The sequence below is a fragment of the Humulus lupulus genome, chromosome 5 (assembly GCF_963169125.1).
Source record: "Humulus lupulus chromosome 5, drHumLupu1.1, whole genome shotgun sequence".
NCBI classification, from domain to species: Eukaryota; Viridiplantae; Streptophyta; class Magnoliopsida; order Rosales; family Cannabaceae; genus Humulus; species Humulus lupulus.
Window position 1 is genome coordinate 18,811,979 of NC_084797.1, and position 26,922 is coordinate 18,838,900.

The window sequence follows — 26,922 nt, forward strand, 5'->3', positions numbered from 1 at the left end:
ATGTTTCTTAACACCTCCACAAGTACACCCATTACAGGTACAAGTTGGTTTATAATTGGAAAGTTCTTCCCATACAGTCTTCAGTTTGGTGAAATACATGCTCACGGTTTGAGTATCCTGCTTTAAATTCATTAACTCCTTCCTGAGATTGTAGATATGAGGTCCATTTCTTTGATGAAATCGAATCTTCAGATCAGTCCAAATTGCAGCTGCAGTTTCATCATATAAAATGCTAGACGAGATTTCCTTAGAAACAGAGTTCAAGATCCATGAAATAACAATGTTATTGTTTCTAATCCAGGCGTTATACAAAAGGGAATCAGTGGGTAGAGGTTTTTGAATAAAACCATCCAAGAAACCTAGCTTGTTCTTCACAGATATAGCAAGTTGCATGGCCCTACTCCAAGATACATAATTATCTTGGCTAGTGAGAAGTTGGGATACCAAGATGTTACCTGGGTTGTCTCTGTGATGAAGATAATACAGATTTGCAGGATCTTCAATCAGAGATTTAGAGTGAGCAATCGGAGGATCTTGTTGAACATTGGTAATGGCAGGATCTGAGGTTTGAACGCCAGTTTGAGAAGAAACTTGCGATGATTGATCGCCGGCAGACATTGCGAGAAACAATTTGATTATAAAGAAAGATCGAGAATGGCAAAACAAGAACGAGAGAGGAAAAATCAGAATGCACACACCTCGCTGGAGAAGAAGACACGGCAGCGGCGGAAGAGGAAGACGAACCAAGATCGGTGGGAAAGCTTAACCTTCCCGCTCTGGTACCATATTGCGGAAGAAATAAAAGTGAAAAAGATTTTATTGATTGAGAAGTTGTTAAAAAATACAATTGGTGCAGAGCACCTTATATAGAAAACAAGAAGCAAAAAACGGCAATAAGCTGAGCTAATTAATCAGTCTGTGATTAGGCCAACTAACCAACTAACAATATCCTAATTCTAATATATATATTTATATATGTGTGTGTCTCTACCCTGAAATCTTGTTGGCTTGTTCTCAATGGCTTTTTGACTCTCATTTTTACAGATCTTGTGTTAGACAGAGGTTTCGTCCGTAGGTCTTGGTGGAGACGGGGGTGCTCGATAGAGATGTCGTCTGTGGGGTTCAACGGTGGGGTAGTGGCCGTGGGGTTCAAAGGTGAGGCTGGTGGTCGTGGGGTTCTTGTTTAAAATTAATTCATTTGATTTTGTTTTTCTGTTTTAGGTTCATTTTTATGTTCACAAATGCAACTTTTGGATATATTTGTATTTTACATCATGTGTGTCTGTGTATACATATATAAATATATGTATATCTGGTCAAGAAAGTATGTGTGTATATATATAAATATATGTATTTATTCATAAGGTTAAGGACCTCTGCTCTTGGAGTAATTTTACAAAATATTGAAACTGTTATAAATGTTTCGTATGTGTCTCAGCTTACAAGTTAGTTTATTTCTTTACTATAAAATGTGATGTTAGTTATCCCTTGCCCTGTGGCCTGTATATTTATTAAGTGTTTACACACACTTTCTATTTATATATTATGTATATATTGAGACATATCACAATATTTTAGTCTGTAATATCATCCATAATCTCGGTATATACATATTTTTATACATAATTTGTAATTGGTGGAGCATTATATATAATTTGTTTCTCTATATGTTGCACTCTTATTTTTCTGTAGTGTTTGATTATATTTCTCATAAAGTATATTGCTGATTAAAACTTAAGTTCTAGATTCTGGGCAATGAGCATACAAACCAATAATGACTATTCTCAAATCTATCAGGGTCAATAATATATTCAGCTCATTAGGCACACAAGACTCATTCCTTGTTCTATCAATGAGTTGTTTCAATTATTAGAGTGTTTATATATATATATATAATTGATTTATTGTTAATATGCAGCTAGATTCTGTTCATTAATATGCTCTGCCACCAATCAGATATTTGATTTTGGACTAGCAAAATGGCTGCAATCTCAATGAACTCATCTTTCAATTGTTCCTATAGATGCAATAGCTCCAAGCATGGTTTCTTTGCCAATAGTTCTGTAAAAAAAATGCAGTTTTCATCTCTAAACCATTTTTTTCATTGCTTAACTTGTATTCCATGCTCTGTTGTTGCTGCTGCCTGTTAAAAAATGTTGCACGATTATGTAAAAATATACTATCTGAATGCTGAAGTATGTTGCACGATCCAAGCAATGGCGAGTGATTTAATGTAGAATGTTCAATGTTTGCAAGAGTTGGCGAGTGATGTTGCATACTAAGTTCATGATGTCAAATTTCCACAAGAACTCGTGTTTTTGAGATCTTTTGTGAAGTTGTGCTATTTTTTTTTTCATATTTGTACACACTTTTATTTTAGGGGATACATTCATTATCTTTTACTTATGATATATGATTAAGCATTCTATGTTTATACAATTTGTTTTATAATATAAGTGGCTGAGTTTAAGGATTACCTTTGTTGTATATATATATATATATTTTACATTTATGTTATGCTATTGAAGCTTAATGATTACTAATGGTGTGGAGGCTTTTTAAGCATTTTTTATTTATTTCTGGTATGATTTTCAACGACATTTAAAAATTGTCGAGAAAGCCCATTTTTCTGGTATGATCGTCAATGCTGCCCGTTTTTCTAAGAAAATTTACGGACTCATGTAGATTTAATTATATAAAATTGTTGTTTATCATTAGAATTAATTAGAATAGTTGTTAATTGTTGTGTTTCATTGACGGTCAATTAGGATTTGGGGGAATATTCATATGAAAAGATTAATTATTTATATTTGTTCCAAATTTTATTTTTTAGATTTGTTTAAATCATAATTTTTAATTTAAAATAAATATAAATTATTTTTTAAAAAATTAAAAATAAAACTTTTCAGAACTTGCAATGCGAGCCCTAAAAACATTATCTTAGGACTTGCGATGCGAGTACTAAAAACATTATTTTAGGACTTGCGACGCAAGTCTTAAAAAACCTCATTTTTTAAGGCTCTCAAATAGAGGACTCGCCAAAGAAAAAGGAAAGGCCAACCCATCCGATTTGAGGGACTCCTTGAACAAAAGGAAACAAGAGTTGGACACCGAGATGATGAGCCTACGGAGCAAGATAATCACCGCGTCTGGGAGGCACGTTATCGACGATGAGTTTGATTATGAGTGATCCTTTACTAGAGAAATCCAAGTGGTGCGGCTCCCAGCCAACTTCAAAGAGCCCCACATGACCCCCTATGAGGGCAATACGGATCCAAAGTATCATTTTGATACATTTAATGACCTAATGAAGTTAAGGGGAATTAATAGCATAGCCAAGTGTCACTGCTTCAATGTCACATTGAAGGGAGCTGCATACAAATGGTTCAAGAGACTTAAGCTAGCTGGGTCCATCAGGTCTTGGCAACAATTTTTCGACGAGTTTCTCTAGCAACATCACGCAATGCGTGATTACACCATGCCAGGCACTAACCTCGCTAACATAAAACAAGGAGAGGATGAGAGCCTAAAGAGTTATATCCATAGGTTCAATATGGAGGTAGTTAAGGTAGGAAGCCTGACTCAGGGAGAACTTAAGATGGCAATGTAACGACCCAAATTTGCTAATAAGGCTTAAGGGCCTTGATTAGCGTGCCTGGAGGGCATAATGGGAAGTATGCGTGAATTTAATGATTAAGACGCAGGATTATGATTTTAAGCATGTTATATGACTATTTGAGTATTTGAGATGCATGATTATGTGTACTATGGTATGTCATGATTATAGCCCGTTGAGGGCATAAGTGTGATAATTATGTGATGTGATTTGTACCACGTGGGTGTGGTGATATCAATGCGATGCACGTGCCGAGACGGTCCTAGAGAGCTAGATAACTCAAAAGTCACAACGGGATTTCATACCCGGCTCGGGAGGAGCCTAGGGGTATTTTGGGGATTTTGTAATTTAGTTCTTGTGAGATATTGGTAACCGGTGGTTTGGTAACTTGTGTAGCTGCTAGTAACCATAGAGAGTAACAAGATTGGTTAAAGAAGTGGTAGAATTGTAAGGAGGTAGGAATGACAAGAAGGGCCTTGAGGTTTAGTTGGAATGGGAGTTAGATGGAAGGGTAAAATGGTCATTAGGCAAGGATTATGATTACTTCAGCTGTAGGAAAAGGGAATACGTATTATACTTTGTGATATTTTGGTTTATGCTGAAATTGAAAGAAAGGGCTAGAAAGAAAAGGGAAATGAAGAAGGGGCTGAACTTGGGACCTAGGAGGAGACTCAAAGGGAGTTTGAGGCAATCAAAACCAGGTTTAAGCTAGGACTTCTCAAAGGTAAGAATTGTGCTCTGTTCAATTTGAATTTAAGTCTGAATTTTCAGAGAATAAGTGAGAAAACTTAAAGGGAATATGGCTGGTTTTACTTTGAAATTCAATTAGGGTAATCAAGAGCAAAGAGGTTGGGAGCTGGAATTGGGAGGAGTTCAAGCTGAGTTTGATTGAGGTAAGAATCTTTAGCATGTTTAATTTCGTAATTGGTGTGGCTTAAGACTTTTGAAGCATGATTTGTAGTTTTGGAAGCCATGGTTAAAGTTTTAGGAATTTGAAACTCAAGATAGGATTTTGGGGTGTGTTTGTGTGATTGGGGTTGTTTGTGATGTTTATAGGTTGTTAAAGGGGTTCATTTGGGGTTCTGATTTGATTTTGAGGCTTAGGTATAAGTTTGGGGTGATTTGGAGTGTTTTGGGTTCGGGAAAACGCAGGGGAAAAACCCAGAATTCTGGGCTCGCGAAGGAGCGCCGCAGCGCTGTTCTAGTGCGCCGCGGCGCAAGGCTGTTTTTGGGCGGTGCGTGTGCTCTCTGACTTGCTGGGCGCCGCGGCCCTATAGGGCAGCGCCGCGGCGCTAGGCCATTTCCAGAATGTGATATTTTGCAGTTTTGAGCTTTTGCTCCAGGGATTCGGGGGATGTCTTTGGTGCATTGTTTTAGGGATTTGGGGCATTCAGAGAGTGTGGGATTGGTTCCGGGAAGTAGATTTGGATTGGTTAGTGATAAAGGATGTTTTGTTTGTGTTGTGACTAGGTCTTTGGTGAGGCTCGGGATAGAGGACTGTGCTCGCGGCGATGGGGCATCGGAAGCTCGGGATACAGGTAAGAAAGCTGCACCTGAGTATGTGGTTAGGATGGGACTAAGTGTTCCCTATGTTTGTATGCATTATTATGTGAATGTGATTAACCATGTGGTCACGATGGGACTAAGAGTTCCCAATATTTGTATATCATGTCATGAGATGGTGTTATTACGCCATGGGACATGCGATTACCGGCCTAGGGGTGTCGGAATCATTATTTGCGCACTGGGGCGCGGCTCAGCCACTGGGAGCTGAGGCAGCTTATTTATCACTGGGCTCGGTTAAGCTGGCCGGAGTCAGTGAGTATAACACTGGGGGCGGCCCTATTGAGCCGAAGACAGTGTGTTAAATAGAGGGTACGACTAAGGGCGCCAACCCTGAATGTTATTTGATGGATATGACAATCTATTAGTTTTGAACGTGAATATTGTGCTATGAATATAGTTGATTGACTGTCTGGATGACAATTGTTATCACTACGTGGATAGGTGTTATGAACTGATGAATTTCTGATTATGTACTGTGGAATATTTGATTATTGATGTTAATCTTGCTATGTTATTATGCTTTCTTGCTGGGCCCTGGCTCACGGGTGCTATGTGGTGCAGGTAAAGGCAAAGGTAGGCTGAATCAACCATGAGTTGGAGAGCTCTGGGGGCGAGGTGTACATTGTCAGCTGCTCGGCCGCCACGGTCGACACATTGTACAGGACGGAAACCTAAAATGTATATTTTGCCATTAGAGTGGCTTGAACTATTTGTAACTTCTAGAATTTGTTGTAATTAAGACATCTAAACCCTATTTCGAGTCTCCATGTATTAAATCGTCATTTTTAATGAAAATAGCCCGTTTGTAACCCAAAATCTTTTTATTCCTACTCTGATAATGGTATAGAGTTTACACTTTGTCTGAATGACTTGATTAGCAAGTCTTGCACTATTTTAAACACACAGTATAACGGTCTTGGTTATCCAGGGCGTTACAGGCAATCACGGTTGGAGTGCATCCAAACAGTAGCTATGGGATAATATGCTCAAAAGAGAGGTCACCAACTTAGACGACTTCTATGAAAGAGACCAAAAGTACATTCGCATCGAGGATGGCCATGGGAACCTCAATGCAGGGAGAAATGAACTCTTATCCAAGCCCTAGGCCCATGAGGGCTCGAATGGTGTAAAGAAGAAGAGAGCATACGAGGGGCCAAAGGACGACCAATAGTGAAAACACATATGCGGAGGTGAACCCGGGCAAACGCCATACACCTTCTATAGAGACCTAACAGATACCACGGAACATATCTTCCTCACAAATGAAAATCAGGCCCCCTTCAAGAGGCCCCCACTGATGAAGAGAGACCGATCCAAAAGGGACCACAATCAGTATTTCCAGTACCACAAGGATATAGGCCACACCACGACATAGTTTAACCATTTGAAAGTGGAAATTGAGGATCTCATACACAGGGGGCACCTGAGTAGGTATGTTACAAAGCAAAACCCAGGACTAAAGGATAGGCCAACCTCACCACTAGCCCAAGAACGAGCCCTAAAGGTGTAGGGGGAGTAAGAACGATCTTCGAAGATCCAGCATTCGGAGGAGAGTCAAGAAGAGGAAGGATTACATATGCCAACCAATCTTTTGCCTACAGCAACCCCTGGGTGCTAACCTTCCATATAGCCAATGCAAAGGTGCACCATGTCCTCGTGGATAATGGAAGTTCAATGGATATCTTATATCATCCCGCTTTGGAGAAGATGGGCTTGGGGATATCTTATATCATCCCGCTTTGGAGAAGATGGGCTTGGGAATCCAGAAATTGAGAGCTTGCCACACCTCCCTATATGGATTCACTGGGAACTCGATGCAGCCCTTAGGAACGATCGAGTTAGCTCTCACCATGGGGAAGCAACTCAAACAAACCATTTTCATGTCAAACTTTGTTGTAGTAGATTGTGCTTTAGCTATCAACGCGATATTGGGGAGACCTTCCCTAAGAGAATTGAAAGCGGTGAGTTTGATCTACCACTGTTCTGTTATATTCCCAACTTCTAGAGGAATAGCAAGCATAAAGGGAGAACAGAAAGAGGCAAAAAAATTGTTATAATACCTCTCTTTGCACAACTGCCAAGCCATAAGGACAAATGGTGATGGTTATCCATAGGGAACCAAACCCACAAGGATTAGACCCCCAAGTTACTGAGGAGATCAGAATTGAAACAGATAAGAGAGAGATAGATGAGCTACACCTAAAAAATCAAAATTTAAAGGAAACGGTATGGAAAAATGCTAGAAGTGCCCTACTGCATGACACAAGCAAAGTCTGGTGTACCTTTCACCATGAACATAGGAGCAGAAGAGGGAAAGAAGGAAACAACCTTCCCCATTAACGATGGTAAAATCCAACTTCCAGAGAGTAGTTCCCCACGTCCAAAGCACCATGGAGGTTCCTTGCCACATGTGCAATCAAGAAGTCAGGAGCACACGCATGATGTGGATACCGCCTCCTTGAAGAAGAAGTCGAGGGACAAGAGAGACATGTCTCAACAAAGAGAAGATGGTCTGAAAGGAAAGAAAGTCCTCGCAGATTCTTTCATGAAGGAGAGAAATACCCAAGCTCCATCCACCACCGACCTTCTGAACTCAATTAACAGGAGGAGGAATAAGATAGGCAACACGATGAAGAACCTTAGAAACCAGATAACGGCTGCTGTTGTGTAAATTGATTCGATTAAAATGTGCAAGTGTACACAGTCACAAAACAAGTAATAAAGTAGTAAGTATTCAAGATCGTCTCCACAGGGATTGCAAATTAAAAAGTAAGCAAAACAATTACTAAACAATTGTAGAAAATTAAAAGTCAAGTGGTTGTTTATAGACTAAGCAAAATATTAAAATAAAATGGAAATACTGAACTGAACAAGAAAATTGAGAGAAATATCTGAATTGCAAAATGGACTTGAATTGTTGAATTCCCTTATATTATTCGTCCTGAACAAACTGCGAACGTGTTGCTGCAGCAATATTCTAGCAAAACTCCCAGGATAACAAAAAGTTCATTTAACACGCATAAAACTTTCCCAAATCTTATGACCTTAATTCTTCTATCTAATCAAACATATTCCTATGCAAAATCAGATTTAAGAATGCAATCACAGTTCACTTCTCATAGGTTACACAAGGTAATTAACATATCCCTATATTAATTACTAACATAACCTAACCTAGATTATGACTTGTGTCATTCAAGCTTTTCCTATTACATTCAACATTTCCAGCATTAAATATAATTAAAATAACTTGCCATTGCTGGCCAAACAACAACAGGAAATCAATTTAAGCACACTTGAATGATCAAGGGAGATTTTACTAAAATAAAGTGCAAGAAATGGATAGATTATAACATAGGGTTCATCAACAATTCAAGCCACCAAGAAATTAGTTCATGGCTGATTTCATATACATTAATTCATAATCAAAACAGCCCATAATATTCAGTTAAAATCCAACTCAGAAATTAATACAATAGAGTTTAGAAAGAGGAGAAAAACAAATCCAAATGATGCTTGAGTTTCTTTGGTTGGCCTCCTTCTTCCTTGAACCTCTCTTCTATTTCTTCCTGGCGTTTTCTTTGATATTCTCTCTGGTTTTCTTTGCCAAAAATGGCTGTTGGTTCTCTATTACGGCTGGAGCATTATTTTAGTATATTAGGTTATCTTCTTCTCCTCCAAAAGTACCATAATGCCCCTCTTTTCCTCCCAAAACATCAAGTCTTCCTTCTCTTTTGTCATTTTCTCCATTATGCTGATATTTCTTTCTGCCACTGCCACATCAGCTGAAATGTAAGCTTGACTCTTGACTGCCACGTGTTCCATGCTCCAAAATGTAGCTGATCACAATGCTTCAGTTTTGCTACAGCAATCCTGAATATTCAACCATCAACACAATAATTTCATCACAATAGACTCTTAAGCTCACTCATTCCTTTGTGCAAATATTTAACCATGAAATCATTATCTTTAACCCAATAGCTATTAAAAACTAAAAAAATAATTACACTTAAATAAGATAATGAAAACATCCAAGTTAGCTACAAAAACTAAAAATAAACTAACATCACTCATGATTTTTTTCACAAATATAAGTTCAAAAGCACATGAAATAACTCTTTATTCAAGAGTTATCAGCTGCACAAAAAGGAAGATGGAAGCCAATAAGTTTGTGGAAAAATCTCCACTTTCAGGGAGATCCAAGTAGAACCTCTGCCATCTCACCCCAAAGAAATGAGCATGACATCTCGTGGAGGGGAATGCCTCCAGCAAAAACGCGCCTTCCTTGACTATGCACCACCTGCTGGGAGCCACGTCTATGTAAAGCAAGACAAAAATGAAAGTCTGAGAAAGTATATCCAGCGCTTCAATGCAAGGGTAGCCAAAGTGGGAAGGTTATCTAAGGACGAGTTGAAAATGGGCATCACCGCATGGGTACATCCACAGAGCTGAATATGGAAAAGTATGCTCAAGAGAGAAATAAAGGACATAGGCGACTTCTATGAAAGAACTCTATAATGCATCCGAGTAGAGGATGAACATGACCACCTTAGGATACGCGTCGGAAATGGAATATCAGGTAAGGCTTTACTTTTAGTACGAACGTAGTAGTAAGTCCTCCTCGCTGAGGCATCTATGAATTAAAGAGGTCACCTAGTTTCCCTTGTATGAAGTACATGCATTGTTGTCATGAATACCTATGTACTCTACTCATCCTTAATGAATATGTTTCTTAATTTCATATCATACTTCTCATTAATGTGAGCACATATTCGACTCTTTTATACCCATTTCCAATTGAAATTATCAAAGTACATGAGCAAAATGATTAAAGTGCCCGACAAGATAAATCTCGCCAACCACTTAGGGACAGAGTATATAGCAAAAAAAAATGTTCTACAGGGATATCCTCACAACAAAGGCTAGACACCTCCACGAGGGGTACGGTCTCAATGAGAACATCTGTTGATAAGCCTAGAACACTTCTTGAACTCATAGGGATTAACTACCCTTATGGATGTCAAGGGAGCCAAAAGGTTCTACAAGGACAACCTCATGATAGGCTAACACCTCCACAAGGGGTAGGCCTCAAGGAGGACATCCACCAATAAGCCTAGTGCGACCACCAAGCCGTCTAGCCAAAAAGTGTCAGACAAGAGATGCTTGTGAAAAGAAGTCAAAAGGTTTCACAAGGATAACCTCCTAATAAAGGTTGATACCTCCACGAGGGGTAAGGCCTCAAGGAGAGCATCCACCAATAAGCCTAGAGCAGCCACCACGTCGTCTAGCCAAAAAGGGTCCTAAAAGAGATCCTTGTAAAAATAGTACAATGCATAATAACGAGAAGGACGCTTCTCACAAAAAATAACAAGCATGCGCAGAAATATATAAAAGGATAGTAAGAACCCAAAGGGTCAACATATCCTTACAAATATAGTCAAGGTGCACCGAAGAGACTATCACTATCAATCCAGATAAGACATCAGCAAGTTATCTAAAAGGAGAGACCTAACGAACCTCTTTTGCTCCTTCATACAGGATCGGGCTCAAAAGGACTTCAAAGTAAAGAAATGATAACAAAAGATCACATATATATAAGGAAAAAAAAAAGAGGCATGATAATGTTTCAGAATAAAACCAGCACCAACCAGAATAGGACTTATTAAAGTTCCTAAAGGGAAAAGAAAAATACCTGGAGAAACCTCTCAGGAATAATAAGGTTTGGATAATAATACAACCAAATTTAAGTAGAAAAATGAAAGTTGCAGAAAGAAAATTTCATGGCCACCCGCCACGAGCACTCCACTCGCCTGCCTTTGCAATGACATGATCACCAAAGAAGGAGAAGTCAAAACCAGGATTCTGCCTCCACATTCCATACAAGGTGCGCTCTACCAACTTAAATTCACCCTCTACCAGGTTGGCCTCCAGAAGAGTGATCCTCTCCTGCAACACTTCAGCCTGGGCTTCCGCTCTCTTCTTCTTTTGGCCAAAGATGAGGCCTTCGCCATGGCTATCTCTAGCATGAGATTGGCATCAACAAGTTGTTCCTCAAGCTCCTGAATTCTGGCCACAAGACGATCCCTTTTTGCATTGGATGAGGATAGGTCTTGTGCCGAGTCTATCAAATGTTGAGCCATCAGAAAAGTGAGCAAATAAGGAACCCAAACACAAAAAAGACCAATGTAAAATGCATGAACTCACTCAAGTAGTGGAGTGCATGAGGGTATCCCCAAGTTTTGCCATGTTGAAACTCTCTAGACCTCTCCACTCAATCTCGGGGATGTCCTCGACAACCCGATCATACCTCTGCACATAAGGAGATGATGTGCGATTCACCCATGACATCCCCTCCAAATCGAGAGCATCTGGGTGAGCAGGAAAAGATGACCCACTCACCGAGTGAGGAGCAAGCGCAAAAGCATTAGGTGGAGGATATCCAGAGTAGCCATGTCAGAAGGGACATAAAGAGGATTTTTGAATTCATCGTAAGAAGGCAAAACAAAGCGCCCTTGCATAGACTGTAAAGTGTGGGAATGAAAGGTCACACCATGGTCCATAGGAATAGGGGAAGTGTGTTCCTAGAGGTGAAGACAGGCAAGTCAGACATTTTGCTTCAAGAGAAGTCTCCTTAGGCACCCATTCAGCGTCAACATCATCTGAGTCAGGTTCCACTGGAGCCATTTTCTTCTTTCGCTTAGAGATATGCCATATCAATTCAGGCTCCAAAACCTTGGATAGATTGTAATGGTTGAGGTTGGCCACGGTGAAAATATGGGCAGCCATTTTTGTCGAGGGGTCCAAATCAGGGAAGGCATCCACTGGTGTGGCCTCTGACTCAGGGACATCAGGGATCGTAAATTGCTCTGAATAATCAGCTCACCTATAAGCACGAATAGAAGGTCCACCATAGCAAGCTCAGTGCAAAATAAAAGACTTGAGTTACTTACTTGGAGTGGACCGGAAGTGTTCGCGGATAGAAAGAGGTCCTTTGATAAAGAAAAAGTCCTGCTTCCATGAACCAGGGTTAGGAACGGATCCCTCGATCAAATAGACCTGAGAATTGGCCTTTTGTAAAAAAATAGAAGCCTTTTGACTTGGGAGTAGGCATGAGGTTATACATGAAATGCACTTCATGGGTTGTAGGGGCGCGACCGTTGAGCTTCATAAACGCCATGTACAGGCAGCTCAAAGTCAACCAACTATTGGGTTCTAGCTAAAGTGGAGCAAGGTCAAAATGGTTCAATATCATGACAAGGAACGGGTGTAGAGGAATGGTACCACCCGCCTTCAAAATATGTTCACTGAATGCGACGTGGCCCTGGGGTAGATCATTAGCACAACATTTATTAGAAGGTACATATAATTTGTACCCTTCACCAATGTGATGCTTCTCTACCAACTCGAGCAGCTTGTTCTCCGACACATTGGAGATAATGGTGGTCACCAATAGAGGACTGGAATCCAGCTTCTCAGGAGCAACTTGTCGCCTCACTTTCTTCGACATATCTGCAAAACCAAAGGCAAAAGGTGAGGTCAAAATAGGGTACTTTACCCTCCATTTTCTCCTTCTTGTGAGAGTTTTCCATCGAGACATTAAGCGTTGGAGCATCAGGACTATAGACACGGGTGGATTGTAGACAAGGTTGAGGGGAACCAGGAGTGGCCTCAGGACTACTATGAGGAGGAAGTGGAGGTGAAGGTTCAGGAGGGAGGTTGCCCTCCATGAACTCCAACTCTGTTTGTAGGTCAAGAAGGCTTACTCTAAGGATGGAAATATAGTCATTAGGATCAAAGGCCAAATGGACTCCCTCACCCCTTAGAATCGAGTCTATCTCGCTTTCGACAACCTAGATTTTTTTCCTAAGCTCAATCATGCATTCTAGGTGACATATATGGGCTCTCCTTAAGGTGTCATATCTTTGGTAGGGGCTGTTTTCATGGGACCTCAAGTCAGAGGACAATTCTACAAATTCGACCCCCAGAGAAATGCTAGACGACCCCTCAAAGGCCATAGAGTCGCACCTCGTTAGAAACACATGTGAAAATCTATGTGGAAAGCACGGTCTGCTACAAGACACAAAAGAATAAACTCAAAACTCCTAGACACGAGTGCCCAAAATAACCAACTACGGGGTACAATGAAGGGTATACGTGCTAATGGGTGCAAATGCATAATTCAGCTCACAAGGTGCTACGGCCGAGGCAACCATTCCCAAACAATGCTAATTTAGACCCATTGAACATGAAAAAGGGTGAAGGTATACCTTGGATAGGTGAAGCTACACACCACCACATGTGCAAAAGTACTTGGTGTCAAAAGTACATGCATACAAAAAGAAAGGGGATAGAAAGAGACCATTTTTAGTCCCCAAGTAGACATATACAAATATCTATATACATTTAAGACAAAAGTACTCTTGTAGGGGATAGAACCACCCACCTCTTGGAAGTTTTAAAGACTAAGGCACCACTAAGCTAAGAGAAATGAGTGTAGTAAGTGACTTCAAGAAGAAGGCCTATTTATAAAAATTCTGAACCTATCCTAGCCATTGAATCCAATATTAGATCCATGGTCAAGAATGAAACCTAACACCTGCATTGGGATCCATGAAGCCAAATGATAGGCTCACATTCAATCTCAAGGAATCATGAGGATCACCACCTCCAAAGTGTGTTTCTTCACACCACCAAAGCAAAGAAACATACTAAAACCACATGTGCTTTGAAGACACTATACCGAAGAGTCTACCAGAGTGCCTAAAGGCCCTCTCATAGATTGAGGGGCAGGTGTGGATGCTAAAACTACGTTCTTAAAAAAGGCCCTCACCTCGTATCTCTCAAAATATAAACTCGGGATGGAAGCAAACAAACACGGCCTTGCGCTGAGGATCTCGCTAGGTCACCCCTCGCACCTAGAGCCACATTTCGCGCAGGTTCCCACATGGTTGCACGCCTTGCCTATGATGGCACGCCTTATGCCAAAGGTCTCACAAGGCCATCACACGCACCCAATCTCGCACCTTGCGGATCTCACGAGACACAACCTCACCTTGCACCAAGCGTCTGGCGAGGCCACCCTGTGTGCCCCATCTCTTTCCTTGCAGGTCTCCCTAGGTACAGCCTTGCCTCGCGTCAAGCATCTCACGAGGTCATCCTTCATACCTGGTGTCACATATCATGTCGACCATGCCGCGAGGCACATGCCTCGCCTAGGGTGTCGTACCTTGCGCAAAGGATATCACACCTAAGGTCCGAAAGGTCCCTCACGTCTCATTTTTATAGGGCCATCCCATGAGGTTCTTACCTCCCAAGCATCTTGGAACCGTGTCATCCATGATAACATGTACGGAATGCACAAACAAATTAAGAGGAGTTGGGGTACGGTCACAATGTCCACGTCAGACAAGAAGTGGACATTGTCGACCCCAGGTACGAAATACGTGTACGAGTACTGGGGTACGGCCCTGGAGACCCCTGTAGTGTGATCCTAATCTCCATGCCAACCTCTGATGTCCACACAAGACAGATGGTGGAGGTACGACCTGGTACGAAAGTTGAAGTGCTCCCACAGACCCCTGGCATGTACTAGAGCCAACCACCACTTTCCCAGCACCACTATAACCTGTACTCAGCATGTGAAGGGCCTTGTCTCCTAGGGACAACCATGTACAATGATCCAGTAGTGCTCTTCTATAAATATGACCTCCCTTCACCTGAGAAGGGGGTCAACTTTTTTAACCTTGTAACCAGACATTTTTTAGCAATACACATATTTTCTACATTCTCTCCATTTCTATTTGGTATCCATGTTTTCCACCCGTGACATGTGGCATTACCCAATGGGTTTGTGGGCCCTCTTAAGAGGTCTGGACCCATCTTGAGCCCAATGAATGGGGAAGGAGGAAATCCTGATAGCCCAACATTATCGAGCCCAACAACATTCAATGGGCGTGAGCATAATGAAGGAACTGGGATTAAGATGGAAGCCCGACTCATCTTCCCGGCCCCAACCAACCTACATCCTCTGAGATGCTAATTATGGTGGCAGACTAACTGTTCACTGGAGACGGACCTTATCAAGAATCCAAGGGAGATCTTCATTTTCACGATGTCCACCTTGGCAAATGAACCCGAGTCTTGGTGAAAGAACCAGGGTTCCAGTAAATGAACTGGGACATTAGTAAATGAACTCGAACCAGATGTCCAAATAGGGCAAGCCTAGTTTTCCCTGATGCTGACCTGTCCCCATGAAATCTGGTAGTTGATCTCCTTAACTAACCTGCAGAAGAGGGTACACACGGAATGTACACTGATAACTCTAGGATTTAGAGTTATTTTCACATCTCTAAACTTAATTTTCAAACCAAAACAAAATAGTAATGAGTTGTGAGTAGTGTAATTGTGTCCATTTAGTGTATATTTGTATCAAGGGACGGTGTGTCTGTATTGTCATATTTTTCTTAGTGATTTATGTAGTTTCGTGTTTATGTTAATCAGGAAAGGAGGCTAAAGCAGGTGATTGGGAACTTTGGATTAAGAAGGGGAACAAATCTGGAAATAGCGTGTTGCTACTTCAATGTTGTAGCAACCACAACGTAGCAATCGTCAGGGACCAGTGAAGAAACGTGACAAATTCCAGCTGGACTTAATGAAGAATAAGTGACGCCTAGGTGGCGAGGATGCTATACAATGAGTCAGCTGGATGGTGTGGCAAAGGACAAGAGGGCACAATTGACTTTGACTTTCCTATTAGGGTAAAGGAAAGTACCCTAAAAAGAGGGTACCAGTCGAAATAGAAGGGGGGGATCATTTTGGAGAATTCTGAATATTTTTCACTAAGCAAAGTACAGAGAAGGTTTCAGGGAGAAGATTTAAGAAGAGTACGACCAACAGAGAAGGAAGAAGGCTGATGCCATAAGGAGGATTTAAGCTCACAACTCATTCTTCCTACACCATTTCTTTCTCTTTGTATTAATTTCATCTAATTTCTGCAAACTCCATGGAATACTTCTGTATTATTTTCATGTTTAAGTTTGCAACTATGAACTAATTTCCTAAGGGTTTGGGTGATTATGAACCCTCAAATATGAACTCAACATATAAATGCAATGGCTAAGTGATTATGTCTTTGTTCAATTGAATGTGCTTTACTGTTATTGAATGTTAATTATTGGCCATTTTTAGCATTTACTAAGCTAGATCTAACTTGGAAAAGGGAAGTCTAGCTGATTTCATTCAATTGATGCAAGAGATTCATCCAGTTTTAGGTGATTCTGAGTAGTAGAATAGGAATGTTTTGCTACCTTGCATAACTTAAGAATTGATGCTTAAATGAATGTTTATAATCTGATTTCATGCAGGAATGTATAGAATGGGAGTATAGACATTAGATTGCACGTTTTGGGAAAAACTTGCTGGGTTTTACGAAATTTGTTAACACTGTCATAATTGCTAACCCATTGCTGTAACAACTGGAACGAACCGAGGGGAATTAATCACCCGAATCCATTTTCTTATATCTGAAAACCACCCAGTATTTTGTCATTTTAATCTCTGATTTTTGGTTTAATTCCTTTGTTTGTCTACAATTATTTTCAGAGTTAATGACCCACTCTTTCCTTTGTTTTGGTTACTATTCTATAAGTTGCTTTTGGTTGATTTTACATTAATTTAGTTAAAAAGTCCCTGTGGATACGAACTTTGATACATTATCACTGTATTACTTGTGTGTCGATTGTGTATACTTGCGCATATTTTAATCATTAGAAAATTTACAACAAGTTTTTGGCGCCGTTGCCGGGGACTTTAAAATTAAATTCTGTTTTATCAACTATTTGACAATTTATTTTCATTTTTTTTAACCTTGCTGGTTCGGGTTGTGCAATCTCAGGTACCTACAGTGTATGAACCAGTAAGAGGACAGTGAACTTGCTCCTATTGACCCCGAAATTGAACGTACTTTCAGAAAAAGGAGAAAGGCACAAAAGGCTAACAGCTGCTGCAACATGGCTGAAAATGTTGGAGAAGAAGAAGAGGGTGCCCAAAACATGACTAATCCTATTGTCTTGGCGGATGATAGAGCCAGGGCAATAAGAGAATATGCTGCCCCTATGTTCAACGAGCTCAATCTGGGCATTGTGAGGCCCGAAATTCAAGCACCTCAGTTTGAGCTCAAACCTGTCATGTTCCAAATGCTCCAAACAGTTGTTCAATTTAGTGGGTTGCCAACGGAAGATCCTCATCTCCATCTTCGCTCATTTTTGGAGGTGAGTGACTCTTTCAAGCTACAAGGAGTAAGTGAAGAGGCGCTAAGATTGAAGTTGTTCCCGTTCTCATTAAGGGATCGAGCTAGATCATGGCTCAACACCCTTCCTCCCGATTCGGTGACAAATTGGAACGACTTGGCTTAAAAATTCTTAAGAAAGTACTTCCCTCCCACTAGAAATGCAAGGTTTCGAAGTGAGATTATGTCTTTTCAACAAATGGAAGATGATTCTACTAGTGATGCTTGGGAAAGATTCAAGGAGCTATTGAGGAAGTGTCCTCACCATGGTATCCCACATTGCATACAAATGGAGACATTTTACAATGGTCTCAATGCAGCCTCTCGAATGGTATTGGATGCTTCAGCCAATGGAGCCATTCTTTCCAAGACTTATAACGAAGCATTTGAGATTTTGGAAAGAATAGCAAGCAACAACTACCAATGGTCAAATACTAGAGCCCCTACAAGCCGGAAAATAGCAGGTGTTCTTGAAGTAGATGCTCTAACAGCTCAAATGGCCTCAATGACTAACATCTTGAAGAATATGAGTTTGGGAGGAAATATTCAGCCAGCTGCTACCATTCAAAGTGCAGAAGTATCATGTGTGTATTGTGGGGACGGGCATACTTTTGAGAATTGCCCTTCAAATCCAGCCTCAGTTTGTTATGTGGGAAATCAGAATTTCAACCGCAACAACAACCCATATTCTAGCACTTACAATCCAGCGTGGAAGAATCATCCTAATCTGTCATGGGGGGGTCAAGGAGCAAGTTCAAGCACAGCACCAGCACAAGGAAGACAAGCATATCCACCAGGTTTTTCACAACAGCCGAGACCTTCACAACATGTTCAAAACACCCAGCCGAATTCTTTGGAGAATCTAATGAGGGAGTATATGGCTAAGAACGATGCAGTAATACAAAGCCAAGCAGCTTCTCTTCGTAATCTTGAGACACAGCTCGGCCAACTAGCCAATGAAATGAAAACTAGGCCACAAGGATCTTTGCCTAGTGATACAGAAAACCCAAGGAGAGATGGGAAAGAACACTGTAAAGCTATTCAGCTGCGGAATGGTAAAAATCTGGGAAATTCTGAGGAAATACATGGTAGTGGAGAGCCCACTTCAATCCAAAGCGAAGGAGAAACAAGTAAGAAAAATGCCCAGGAAATTGCTGAAACTGGCCCAGTTGCTACAGCAAAGGGTCAGCAAACTGCTCCAGTAAATTCTGGTTCTAAACCGCCCCTTCCATTTCCGCAGCGATTTCGCAAACAACAACAGGATGGTCAGTTCAGAAAGTTTTTGGATGTACTGAAACAGTTGCACATTAATATCCCATTGGTCGAAGCATTGGAACAAATGCTGAATTATGTCAAGTTCTTAAAGGATATTTTGACAAAGAAAAGGCGATTGAGGGAGTTTGAGACTGTGGCTCTCACGGAAGGATGTAGCGCGATGTTGAAAAGTAAAATACCCCCCAAATTAAAAGATCCTGGCAGTTTCACGATTCCGTGTTCTATTGGAGGTAGAGATGTTGGAAGAGCATTATGCGATTTGGGCGCTAGCATCAACCTTATGCCTATGTCAATCTTCAAAAAGTTGGGTATTGGTGAAGCACGACCCACTACTGTTACATTATAGCTTGCTGACAGATCTATGGCTCATCCCGAGGGCAAGATTGAAGATGTGTTAGTTCAAGTGGATAAATTTATATTTCCGGCGGATTTCATCATTTTAGACTATGAAGCGGATAGAGAGGTACCTATAATCTTGGGTAGGCCTTTTCTTGCTACAGGGCGTACTCTTATTGACATGCAGAATGGTGAACTTACCATGAGGGTGAATGACCAACAAATCACCTTTAGTGTGTTTAAAGCTATGAAATTCCCGGATGAAGTGGAAGAATGCTGTAGAGTTGACGTTGTTGATACTTTGGTAGCTGAGAAGTTCAATAAAAGGGTGGAAAAAGCTGCTATGGGAACCCAGATTTTTGGAGATGAGGAGGAGTATAGCAGTGAAGATGAGGAGATGATTACATGGGTAGATTCTTGCCAACCAACCAAGAAATATAGTAAGGTGTTTGAAGCTCTAAATTTGCCAGAAAAGCACTTTCAGGCCCCTAAACCATCTGTTAAAGAACCACCTCAGCTGGAGTTAAAGCCGCTGCCAAGCCATTTAAAGTATGTATACTTGGGCGAAAATGACACTTTACCTGTGATAATTTCAAGCTGTCTGGAGTCTGTTGCAGAGGAGTCATTGCTGAAATTGCTGAAGCAGCATAAAAAGGGCGATTGGATGTACAATGGCTGATATTCAAGGGATCAGTCCAGCGCTATGTATGCACAAGATCTTGCTGGAATCTGATTGTACTCACTCTGTGGAGCAGCAAAGGAGGTTGAATCCAGTAATGAAGGACGTGGTTAGAAAAGAAGTCATTAAGTGGCTTGATTATGGGATAATCTATCCGATTTCCGATAGCACTTGGGTTAGTCCTGTCCAATGTGTTCCGAAGAAGGGGGGTGTTACAGTAGTTACAAATGACAGCAACGAAATTATTCTTACTCGCACAGTTACGGGGTGGCGGGTTTGTATGGATTATAGAAAACTGAACAAAGCCACTAGAAAGGACCATTTCCCTTTGCCCTTCATCGACCAAATGTTGGACCGCTTGTCGGGTAAGGAGTTCTTCTGTTTCCTTGACGGGTATTCTGGGTATAATCAAATTTCTATCGCGCCTGAAGACCAAGAGAAGACTACTTTCACCTGCCCATACGGCACATTCGCTTTTAGGAGGATGCCTTTCGGGTTGTGTAATGCACCAGCCACATTTCAGCGGTGCATGATGGCGATTTTTTCAGATATGGCTGAGAGTATTTTGGAGATATTCATGGACGATTTCTCTGTCTATGGGGATTCATTTGAAGGTTGCTTGGAGAATTTAGAAAAAGTATTAAAGAGGTGTGAGGAAACCCATTTAGTGTTGAATTGGGAAAAATGCCATTTTATGGTGTAAGAGGGCATTGTATTGGGGCATAAAGTGTCGAAAAAGGGGATTGAAGTTGATAGAGCGAAACTAGAAGTTATAGAGAAACTACCAGCCCCTACTACAGTTAAAGGCATTCGAAGTTTCCTTGGTCATGCTGGTTTTTACAGGCGCTTTATTAAGGATTTTTCGAAGGTGTCAAAACCGTTATGCAGCTTGCTGGAGCAGAATAGACCTTTTGAGTTTACTGATGAATGTCAAGAGGCATTTTTGAGATTGAAGTCAGCCCTTGTTACAGCACCAGTGATCACAGCACCTGACTGGTCATTACCTTTTGAACTTATGTGTGACGCCAATGACTTCGCGATTGGAGTTGTTCTTGGGCAGCGGAAGAACAAAATTTTTCATTCTATTTACTATGCAAGCAAAACATCGGTGGATGCCCAGATTAATTACACTACAACTGAAAAAGAGCTGCTGGCCGTGATTTTTGCCTTTGAAAAATTTAGATCCTATCTTGTGGGGACTAAGGTCATTGTGTACACGGACCACTCTGCGATCAATTATTTGATAGCCAAAAAGGATTCTAAACCGAGGCTCATACGTTGGGTTTTGTTGCTGCAAGAGTTCGATTTGGAAATCCGAGACAGAAAAGGGACAGAAAATCAAGTGGCGGACCACTTATCAAGGTTAGAAACTAACACTCACAGCAGCATTTTAGAGGCAGAATTACAAATTCAAGACTCATTTCCTAATGAACAGCTGCTGGTTGTGGAGCAAGAACAGGTACCATGGTATGCAGATGTTGTAAACTTTTTAGTTGGGGGTGTGCATCCACCTGATTTCACCAAACAGCAGCTTAAAAAGTTCTTACATGACATCAGATTTTATTTCTGGGATGAGCCGTACCTGTACAAACAGTGCCCAGATCATATAATGAGAAGATGTGTACCAGAAACTGAAGTTTCCAGCATCTTGGAACACTGTCATTCAGCTCCATATGGTGGTCATTTTGGTGGACAACGCACTGCTGCCAAAGTGTTTCAATCAGGTTATTATTGGCCCTCTATATTTAAGGATGCCCACGATTTTGTTCAAAGATGTGATCGCTGCCAGCGAATGGGAAATATCTCAGCAAGGAATGAAATGCCACTTAATTACATTTTGGAGGTGGAATTGTTTGACGTGTGGGGCATCGACTTCATGGGGCCTTTCCCCCAATCTTTTGGGAACCTCTACATTTTAGTGGCTGTGGACTATGTATCGAAATGGGTGGAGGCAGCAGCTAGTCCAACGAATGATGCCAAAGTGGTAATGAAATTTCTGCATAAAAATGTTTTTACACGATTTGGGACGCCAAGAGCACTAATCAGTGATGAGGGGACGCACTTTGTCAACAAAGTCTTGGCTTCCTTATTAGCTAAGTACAGTGTAAAACATAAAATAGCCACAGCATATCACCCGCAGACCAACGGGCAGGCAGAGATTTCGAACAGAGAAATTAAGGGAATTCTTGAAAAAGTGGTGAACCCCAGCAGGAAGGATTGGTCCCAATGATTAGATGATGCACTCTAGGCTTACCGTACAGCTTTTAAAACTCCTTTAGGCATGTCACCTTATCGCCTAGTTTATGGGAAGGCATGTCATCTTCCTGTAGAATTAGAGCATAAGGCGTTTTGGGCGTTGAAGAAGTTAAATTTGGACCTTGTAGTTGCTGGAGAAGCACGAAAGCTGCAGCTGAATGAACTGGACGAGATGCGGCTGTTTGCTTAAGAAAATGCAAAGCTGTACAAAGAAAAGACGAAGAAATGGCATGACAGCAGGATCAAGGAAAGAGTATTTGAGAAAAATCAGCAAGTGTTACTGTTTAACTCCAGGTTGAAGCTATTTCCTGGAAAGCTTAAGTCCCGTTGGTCTGGACCATTTACTGTGATGGAAGTGTATCCATTTGGAGCTATCCTGGTGAAAGATGAAAAATCGGGAAGAGAATTCACAGTTAACGGACAGCGGCTGAAACATTATTTTGGTGGGGAGGTTGACAGAGAAAAGACCTCCGTCAATCTGAAGGATGCTTGAAGGAGAAAGGCTATGGGTTGCCATGCATTTCTTGTGGCGCATTTGGGCAACCCATGAGTGAAAGAGACAGTTGTAAATAAATAATGGATGTAACTAAGTTTGGGGTGTATTACCCCTTGAAAAAAAAAAAAAAAAATAAAGCATCAAGCAGCAGGTCAGCCAGGAGTTGATAAAGCTGGGAATAGGCTGAAAATAGAAGTCTGGGCAGAGGCGTTATTTTTCTGGAATGGTGGATTGCTATATCATTGCTTCAGCATTTAACAGGGTCGCAGGGAAAGAGTTGCTGCCCAGTTGCTATAGCAACCAGTCAGCAACACTGGGCATCAACTAAATGAAGCTGGATCCAAGAGAAACATATCAGGGCTTAGCACGGGATTGCTTGGTTCGAAAAGAAAAATCGCACGTGTTTGAAAAGAAAAAAAAAAGTGGAGCAAATGATTAAGGTATTGATTGGGCAATCATTGGGCGTTTTACATTTTTCAGACCAAGTAATGGTATTATTTTGTCTATTTGTGGACCCAGCAGGCCTGTTGTTTTCAAAACCAAAGAAAAAGGGTCCATTTGACCCTATTAGTTTATTGGGCTTGTTGAGTAAGTCAACTGGGGCCCCATGTGTATTCAACCCATCCGTGTTCCTTGTTGATTCAGTCAGCCCACCAACCTAAAACCCTACCCCACTTTTCCACCATCACTTTCCTCTTCCATTTCTCCAAACCGCCGTCTGCCACCACTTCACCTCCACCACTTCATCTTCCATTTCTCATCACATCAATAATGGTGTACTTTATATATATATATATATATGTGTATATCTCTTTCTAGCTAAAAACAAAAACCCCTTTGGTCTTATTAAAAAAAGAAAAAAAAACAACAAAAAGCAAAACAGAGAGCACTTTATTATTTCGGATATATTAATATTATATATATACTGTATTTTAATTTTCCTTTTCCTGTTCTTATATTTCTATATATATATATGTATTTTCCTTTTCTTATATATTCTAGTATCTTCCGTTGATTATATATATATGTCTTTAAAATTCATTATATATATATCTTTAGTGCACCCTCCCTGAATCACCCAAGCACCTCGTCGACCACAGCCGCCTCTACAACCAGAAACCACAGAAATCCCTCTGCAAACCACCTTTGAAACCATCCCAACAGCCACCGCCCATATCTCCCCCACAACCCGACCACTAACCCTCGGCCACTTTCGGCAAACCAGGCGGACCCAGCCCAGTAATCGCTCATCCGAGACCCACGCCGAACTTTCCTCTGCTCCGTCTCTCTTCAACCCAGCCCGAGTTACTGTCCGACCCAGCCCCCAGCCGAAGCTCTTCTCCTTCACCATCCACAAATGCCGCGAGTAAAATCAGTTGCTCACAAAGAGAAAGGCAAAAGGCGACAGTTTAATGAAGTGGCCAAGTTCTATTGCCCAGTTGCAGAGGAAAAATACAACAATCAAGTCGTTCATCGCGAGTTGTACATGGAACGGGGACTTGTGGCAGATTCAGAGGGCATCAAAGAGTTACCTGAATGGTTGCAGGCAACAATCACTGAGAGGGGGTGGGATAAAATTGTTGTGACCCCGGAACCAGCTCTCACTGAAGTTGTTCGCGAGTTCTACGCAAATTTTTTATCTCAGGAATGGCCCACCGTAGTCACAGTGCGTGAAGTGCGAGTCCAATTTACTGCCGAGGCGATTAATAATCTGTTTGGGCTCGAGACAGGGAACTGTGTGTTTTGCAAGAACCGAGGAGAGATTTGGGGGGATGAGTTGGTTGAAGTGATGGAAAATGTCGCTCCAGGTGATGTCTGGGATGTCGATGAACAGGATAACCTGCGGCTTAGACGGACGGATTTAGAGCATGAGCTGAAGTGTCTCTATTCATTTGTGCAGACCACTTTATGCCCAACTTCGCACGATTCCACTGTCAGCAAAGCCCGAGCTTTCATGTTATATTGCCTTTGGAAGGGGTTGCCAGTGGATGTTGGCACAGTCCTAGCGCGGGAAATTTTTGAGTGCGCACAGCGGGGCAAAGGGAAGCTGTTTTTACCAGCCACTATTACTGCCTTATGTCGAGATGCTGGTGTGCCGGTATGGCCCGAAGAGGGGCTGTTGCATCCTAGAGCAGCAGTGAGTTTTGGCCCGGCCCGAGCGTCGAGGGCTCATCGTGCCTCTGCCATCTCCTCAGTGCATGACCCTGATGCCCCTGTCGACAATGCCCTCATGGAGCGGTTTACTCAGTACGAGATGATGCAGCATCAAATACATCATCGGCAGGGCGAACTATGTGACAGAATGCAAGCATTTTGGCAGTACGAGCAGCAAAGAGACAGCAGCGTGGAACGTGCATTCAAAAAGCTAACTCCCAGGATGGTTCCACAGTTCCCTCAGTTCCCACAGCTACTCCTCGACCCATGGACGGACTACTCAGCCCCTGCGCCCAATTCGGAGGCTCCCAATGCGGATGTTCCTCAAGAGGACTCCGAGTAACAGGGGGTTTCCTTTCCCTACATCTATTTTATAGTTTCTGTTCTGTGTTTTGTCTATTTGTTCTGTCTGTTAGTTGTTAGTTATCTAGTGTCCAGTCACTGTTTTTTGTGGATTCTGTTTGTGTGTGTTGTCCAATGTGTCTTTGAGAGATTTGATGATTTAGTCTGGCTTAGTGTACTGCTCGATGATGAATTTTTTTTCCGCTCGCTCCATTTGTGTTTGCTGCCTGGATTTTATATGTTGTTTATGCTTGATGATTTGCTAGGATATCATTGATGCTTCCTCTTAGTCTCTAATCAATAGTGATGTACTTTTGTTATCCCACCTTGTTTTGAGTTTTTCAAATGACTGCTGTTTGTGAAATTTTAAGCATCTAGAATTGGTTAGTGCACCCCTTGAGGCGAAATCCTAGCTAATCTTATCCCTTAGAAATGATCTAGGCCATTTTTGGACGCTTGAGCCTTTCTAGCCTCCCTTATATAACAAGTTCCCTTAGTGACCCCATCTTTGAGCCTATAAGCCTATTTTTCTTGTTTATCCCGATCATGCATCCCATTTTCCCCTATATTCCATTTTCCATATGTTTCCCCACTTAAGTGCTATCACTTGTCAAAAATTGTTTTTCATATTAAGTTTGGGGTGAGTGTGGTGAGTGTAGCTTGTGGCGAGCTAATTCTTGATCATTATTTTAGCCACATTGGGGACAATGTTGGGTTGTAAGTTTGGGGTGGGGAATTAGCTCACAAGGCATATCATTATATAGTATCAAGCATATTCTCTTGCTATTTATCATATAGTTTTCTCTTTGTGTTGTGAATTTGTGAAGTTCTAAAAAAAAAATGAAATGAAAAAAATAAATATATATATAATGGTAGTAAATGAGTTCAAAAAAAAAACAAAAAAAAAAAAAAGAGATCAGAAGAAAATTAGCAAGAGAATTACAGTACAATAACATCTCCTTGTGAGTAGAAATAATTATAGGGAAGTGAATCAAGAGTGATAAATCATGAGGGAGAGGCTAAATTTTTGACAAGTGAGGTGGTTAGGTTAAGAGCTAGTTAAATGACATCCTTTACCATTCCCTAACCCAAGCCTTACATTACAAGCTTAATAAAGTCCTTTTGATCGAGGGGATAAGATTAGGCTACATTAGTGGAGAGGAGTGCAATAATCCAACTTATGGGAGCAATAGTTAATTTTGAGGATCAAGGAGCAGTTGTTAGAGGAATTCAAGGTGTAGGTGGGAAGCATTTGTACATGCTATTGGCTAGGTGACTTTAGGGAGGTATTATTGATATCCTGAGTACTGAAATTGAGAAAAACAGCATATAAAGTCAAGGCATTAACACTGCATCATTTCATTCCATTCCACTTTTCTGAGAGCAACTTGTTCACTAAGCCGTATTGAATTATTTAGATCTATCTCTCATGTTTTGTGTGTGTGTTTTTATTTATTTCTGTTTTATCATTACTCGAGGACGAGCAATAGGTCAAGTTTGGGGTGTTGATAACTCTAGGATTTAGAGTTATTTTCACATCTCTAAACTTAATTTTCAAACCAAAACAAAAGAGTAATGAGTTATGAGTAGTGTAATTGTGTCCATTTAGTGTATATTTGTATCAAGGGACGGTGTGTTTGTATTGTCATATTTTTCTTAGTGATTTATGTAGTTTCGTTTTTATGTTAATCAGGAAAGGAGGCTAAAGCAGGTGATTGGGAACTTTGGATTAAGAAGGGGAACAAATCTGGAAATAGCGTGTTGCTGCTTCAATGCTGTAGCAACCACAACGTAGCAATCGGCAGGGACCAGTGAAGAAACGTGACAAATTCCAGCTGGACTTAATGAAGAATAAGTGACGCCTAGGTGGCGAGGATGATGTACAATGAGTCAGCTGGATGGTGTGGCAAAGGACA

General features: G+C 41.1%; 2 protein-coding genes and 1 non-coding gene across 3 annotated transcripts; 2 read left to right on the top strand and 1 right to left on the bottom strand.

The window, feature by feature from the left end:
- Positions 1–17,634: 17,634 nt before the first annotated feature.
- On the bottom strand, positions 17,635–17,741 carry LOC133781141 (small nucleolar RNA R71). Its single transcript, XR_009869935.1, has one exon. It is a non-coding gene; the product is annotated as a small nucleolar RNA R71 (small nucleolar RNA).
- Positions 17,668–19,089, top strand: LOC133778916 (uncharacterized). Its single transcript, XM_062218927.1, has one exon. The coding sequence runs from the start codon at positions 17,668–17,670 to the stop codon at positions 19,087–19,089; it is 1,422 nt and encodes a 473-aa protein (XP_062074911.1).
- Positions 19,090–22,039: 2,950 nt separating this feature from the next.
- Positions 22,040–22,507, top strand: LOC133778917 (uncharacterized). Its single transcript, XM_062218928.1, has 2 exons — positions 22,040–22,194; positions 22,309–22,507. Exons 1-2 carry the CDS (start codon positions 22,040–22,042, stop codon positions 22,505–22,507), a joined length of 354 nt encoding a protein of 117 aa, XP_062074912.1.
- Positions 22,508–26,922: the final 4,415 nt, after the last annotated feature.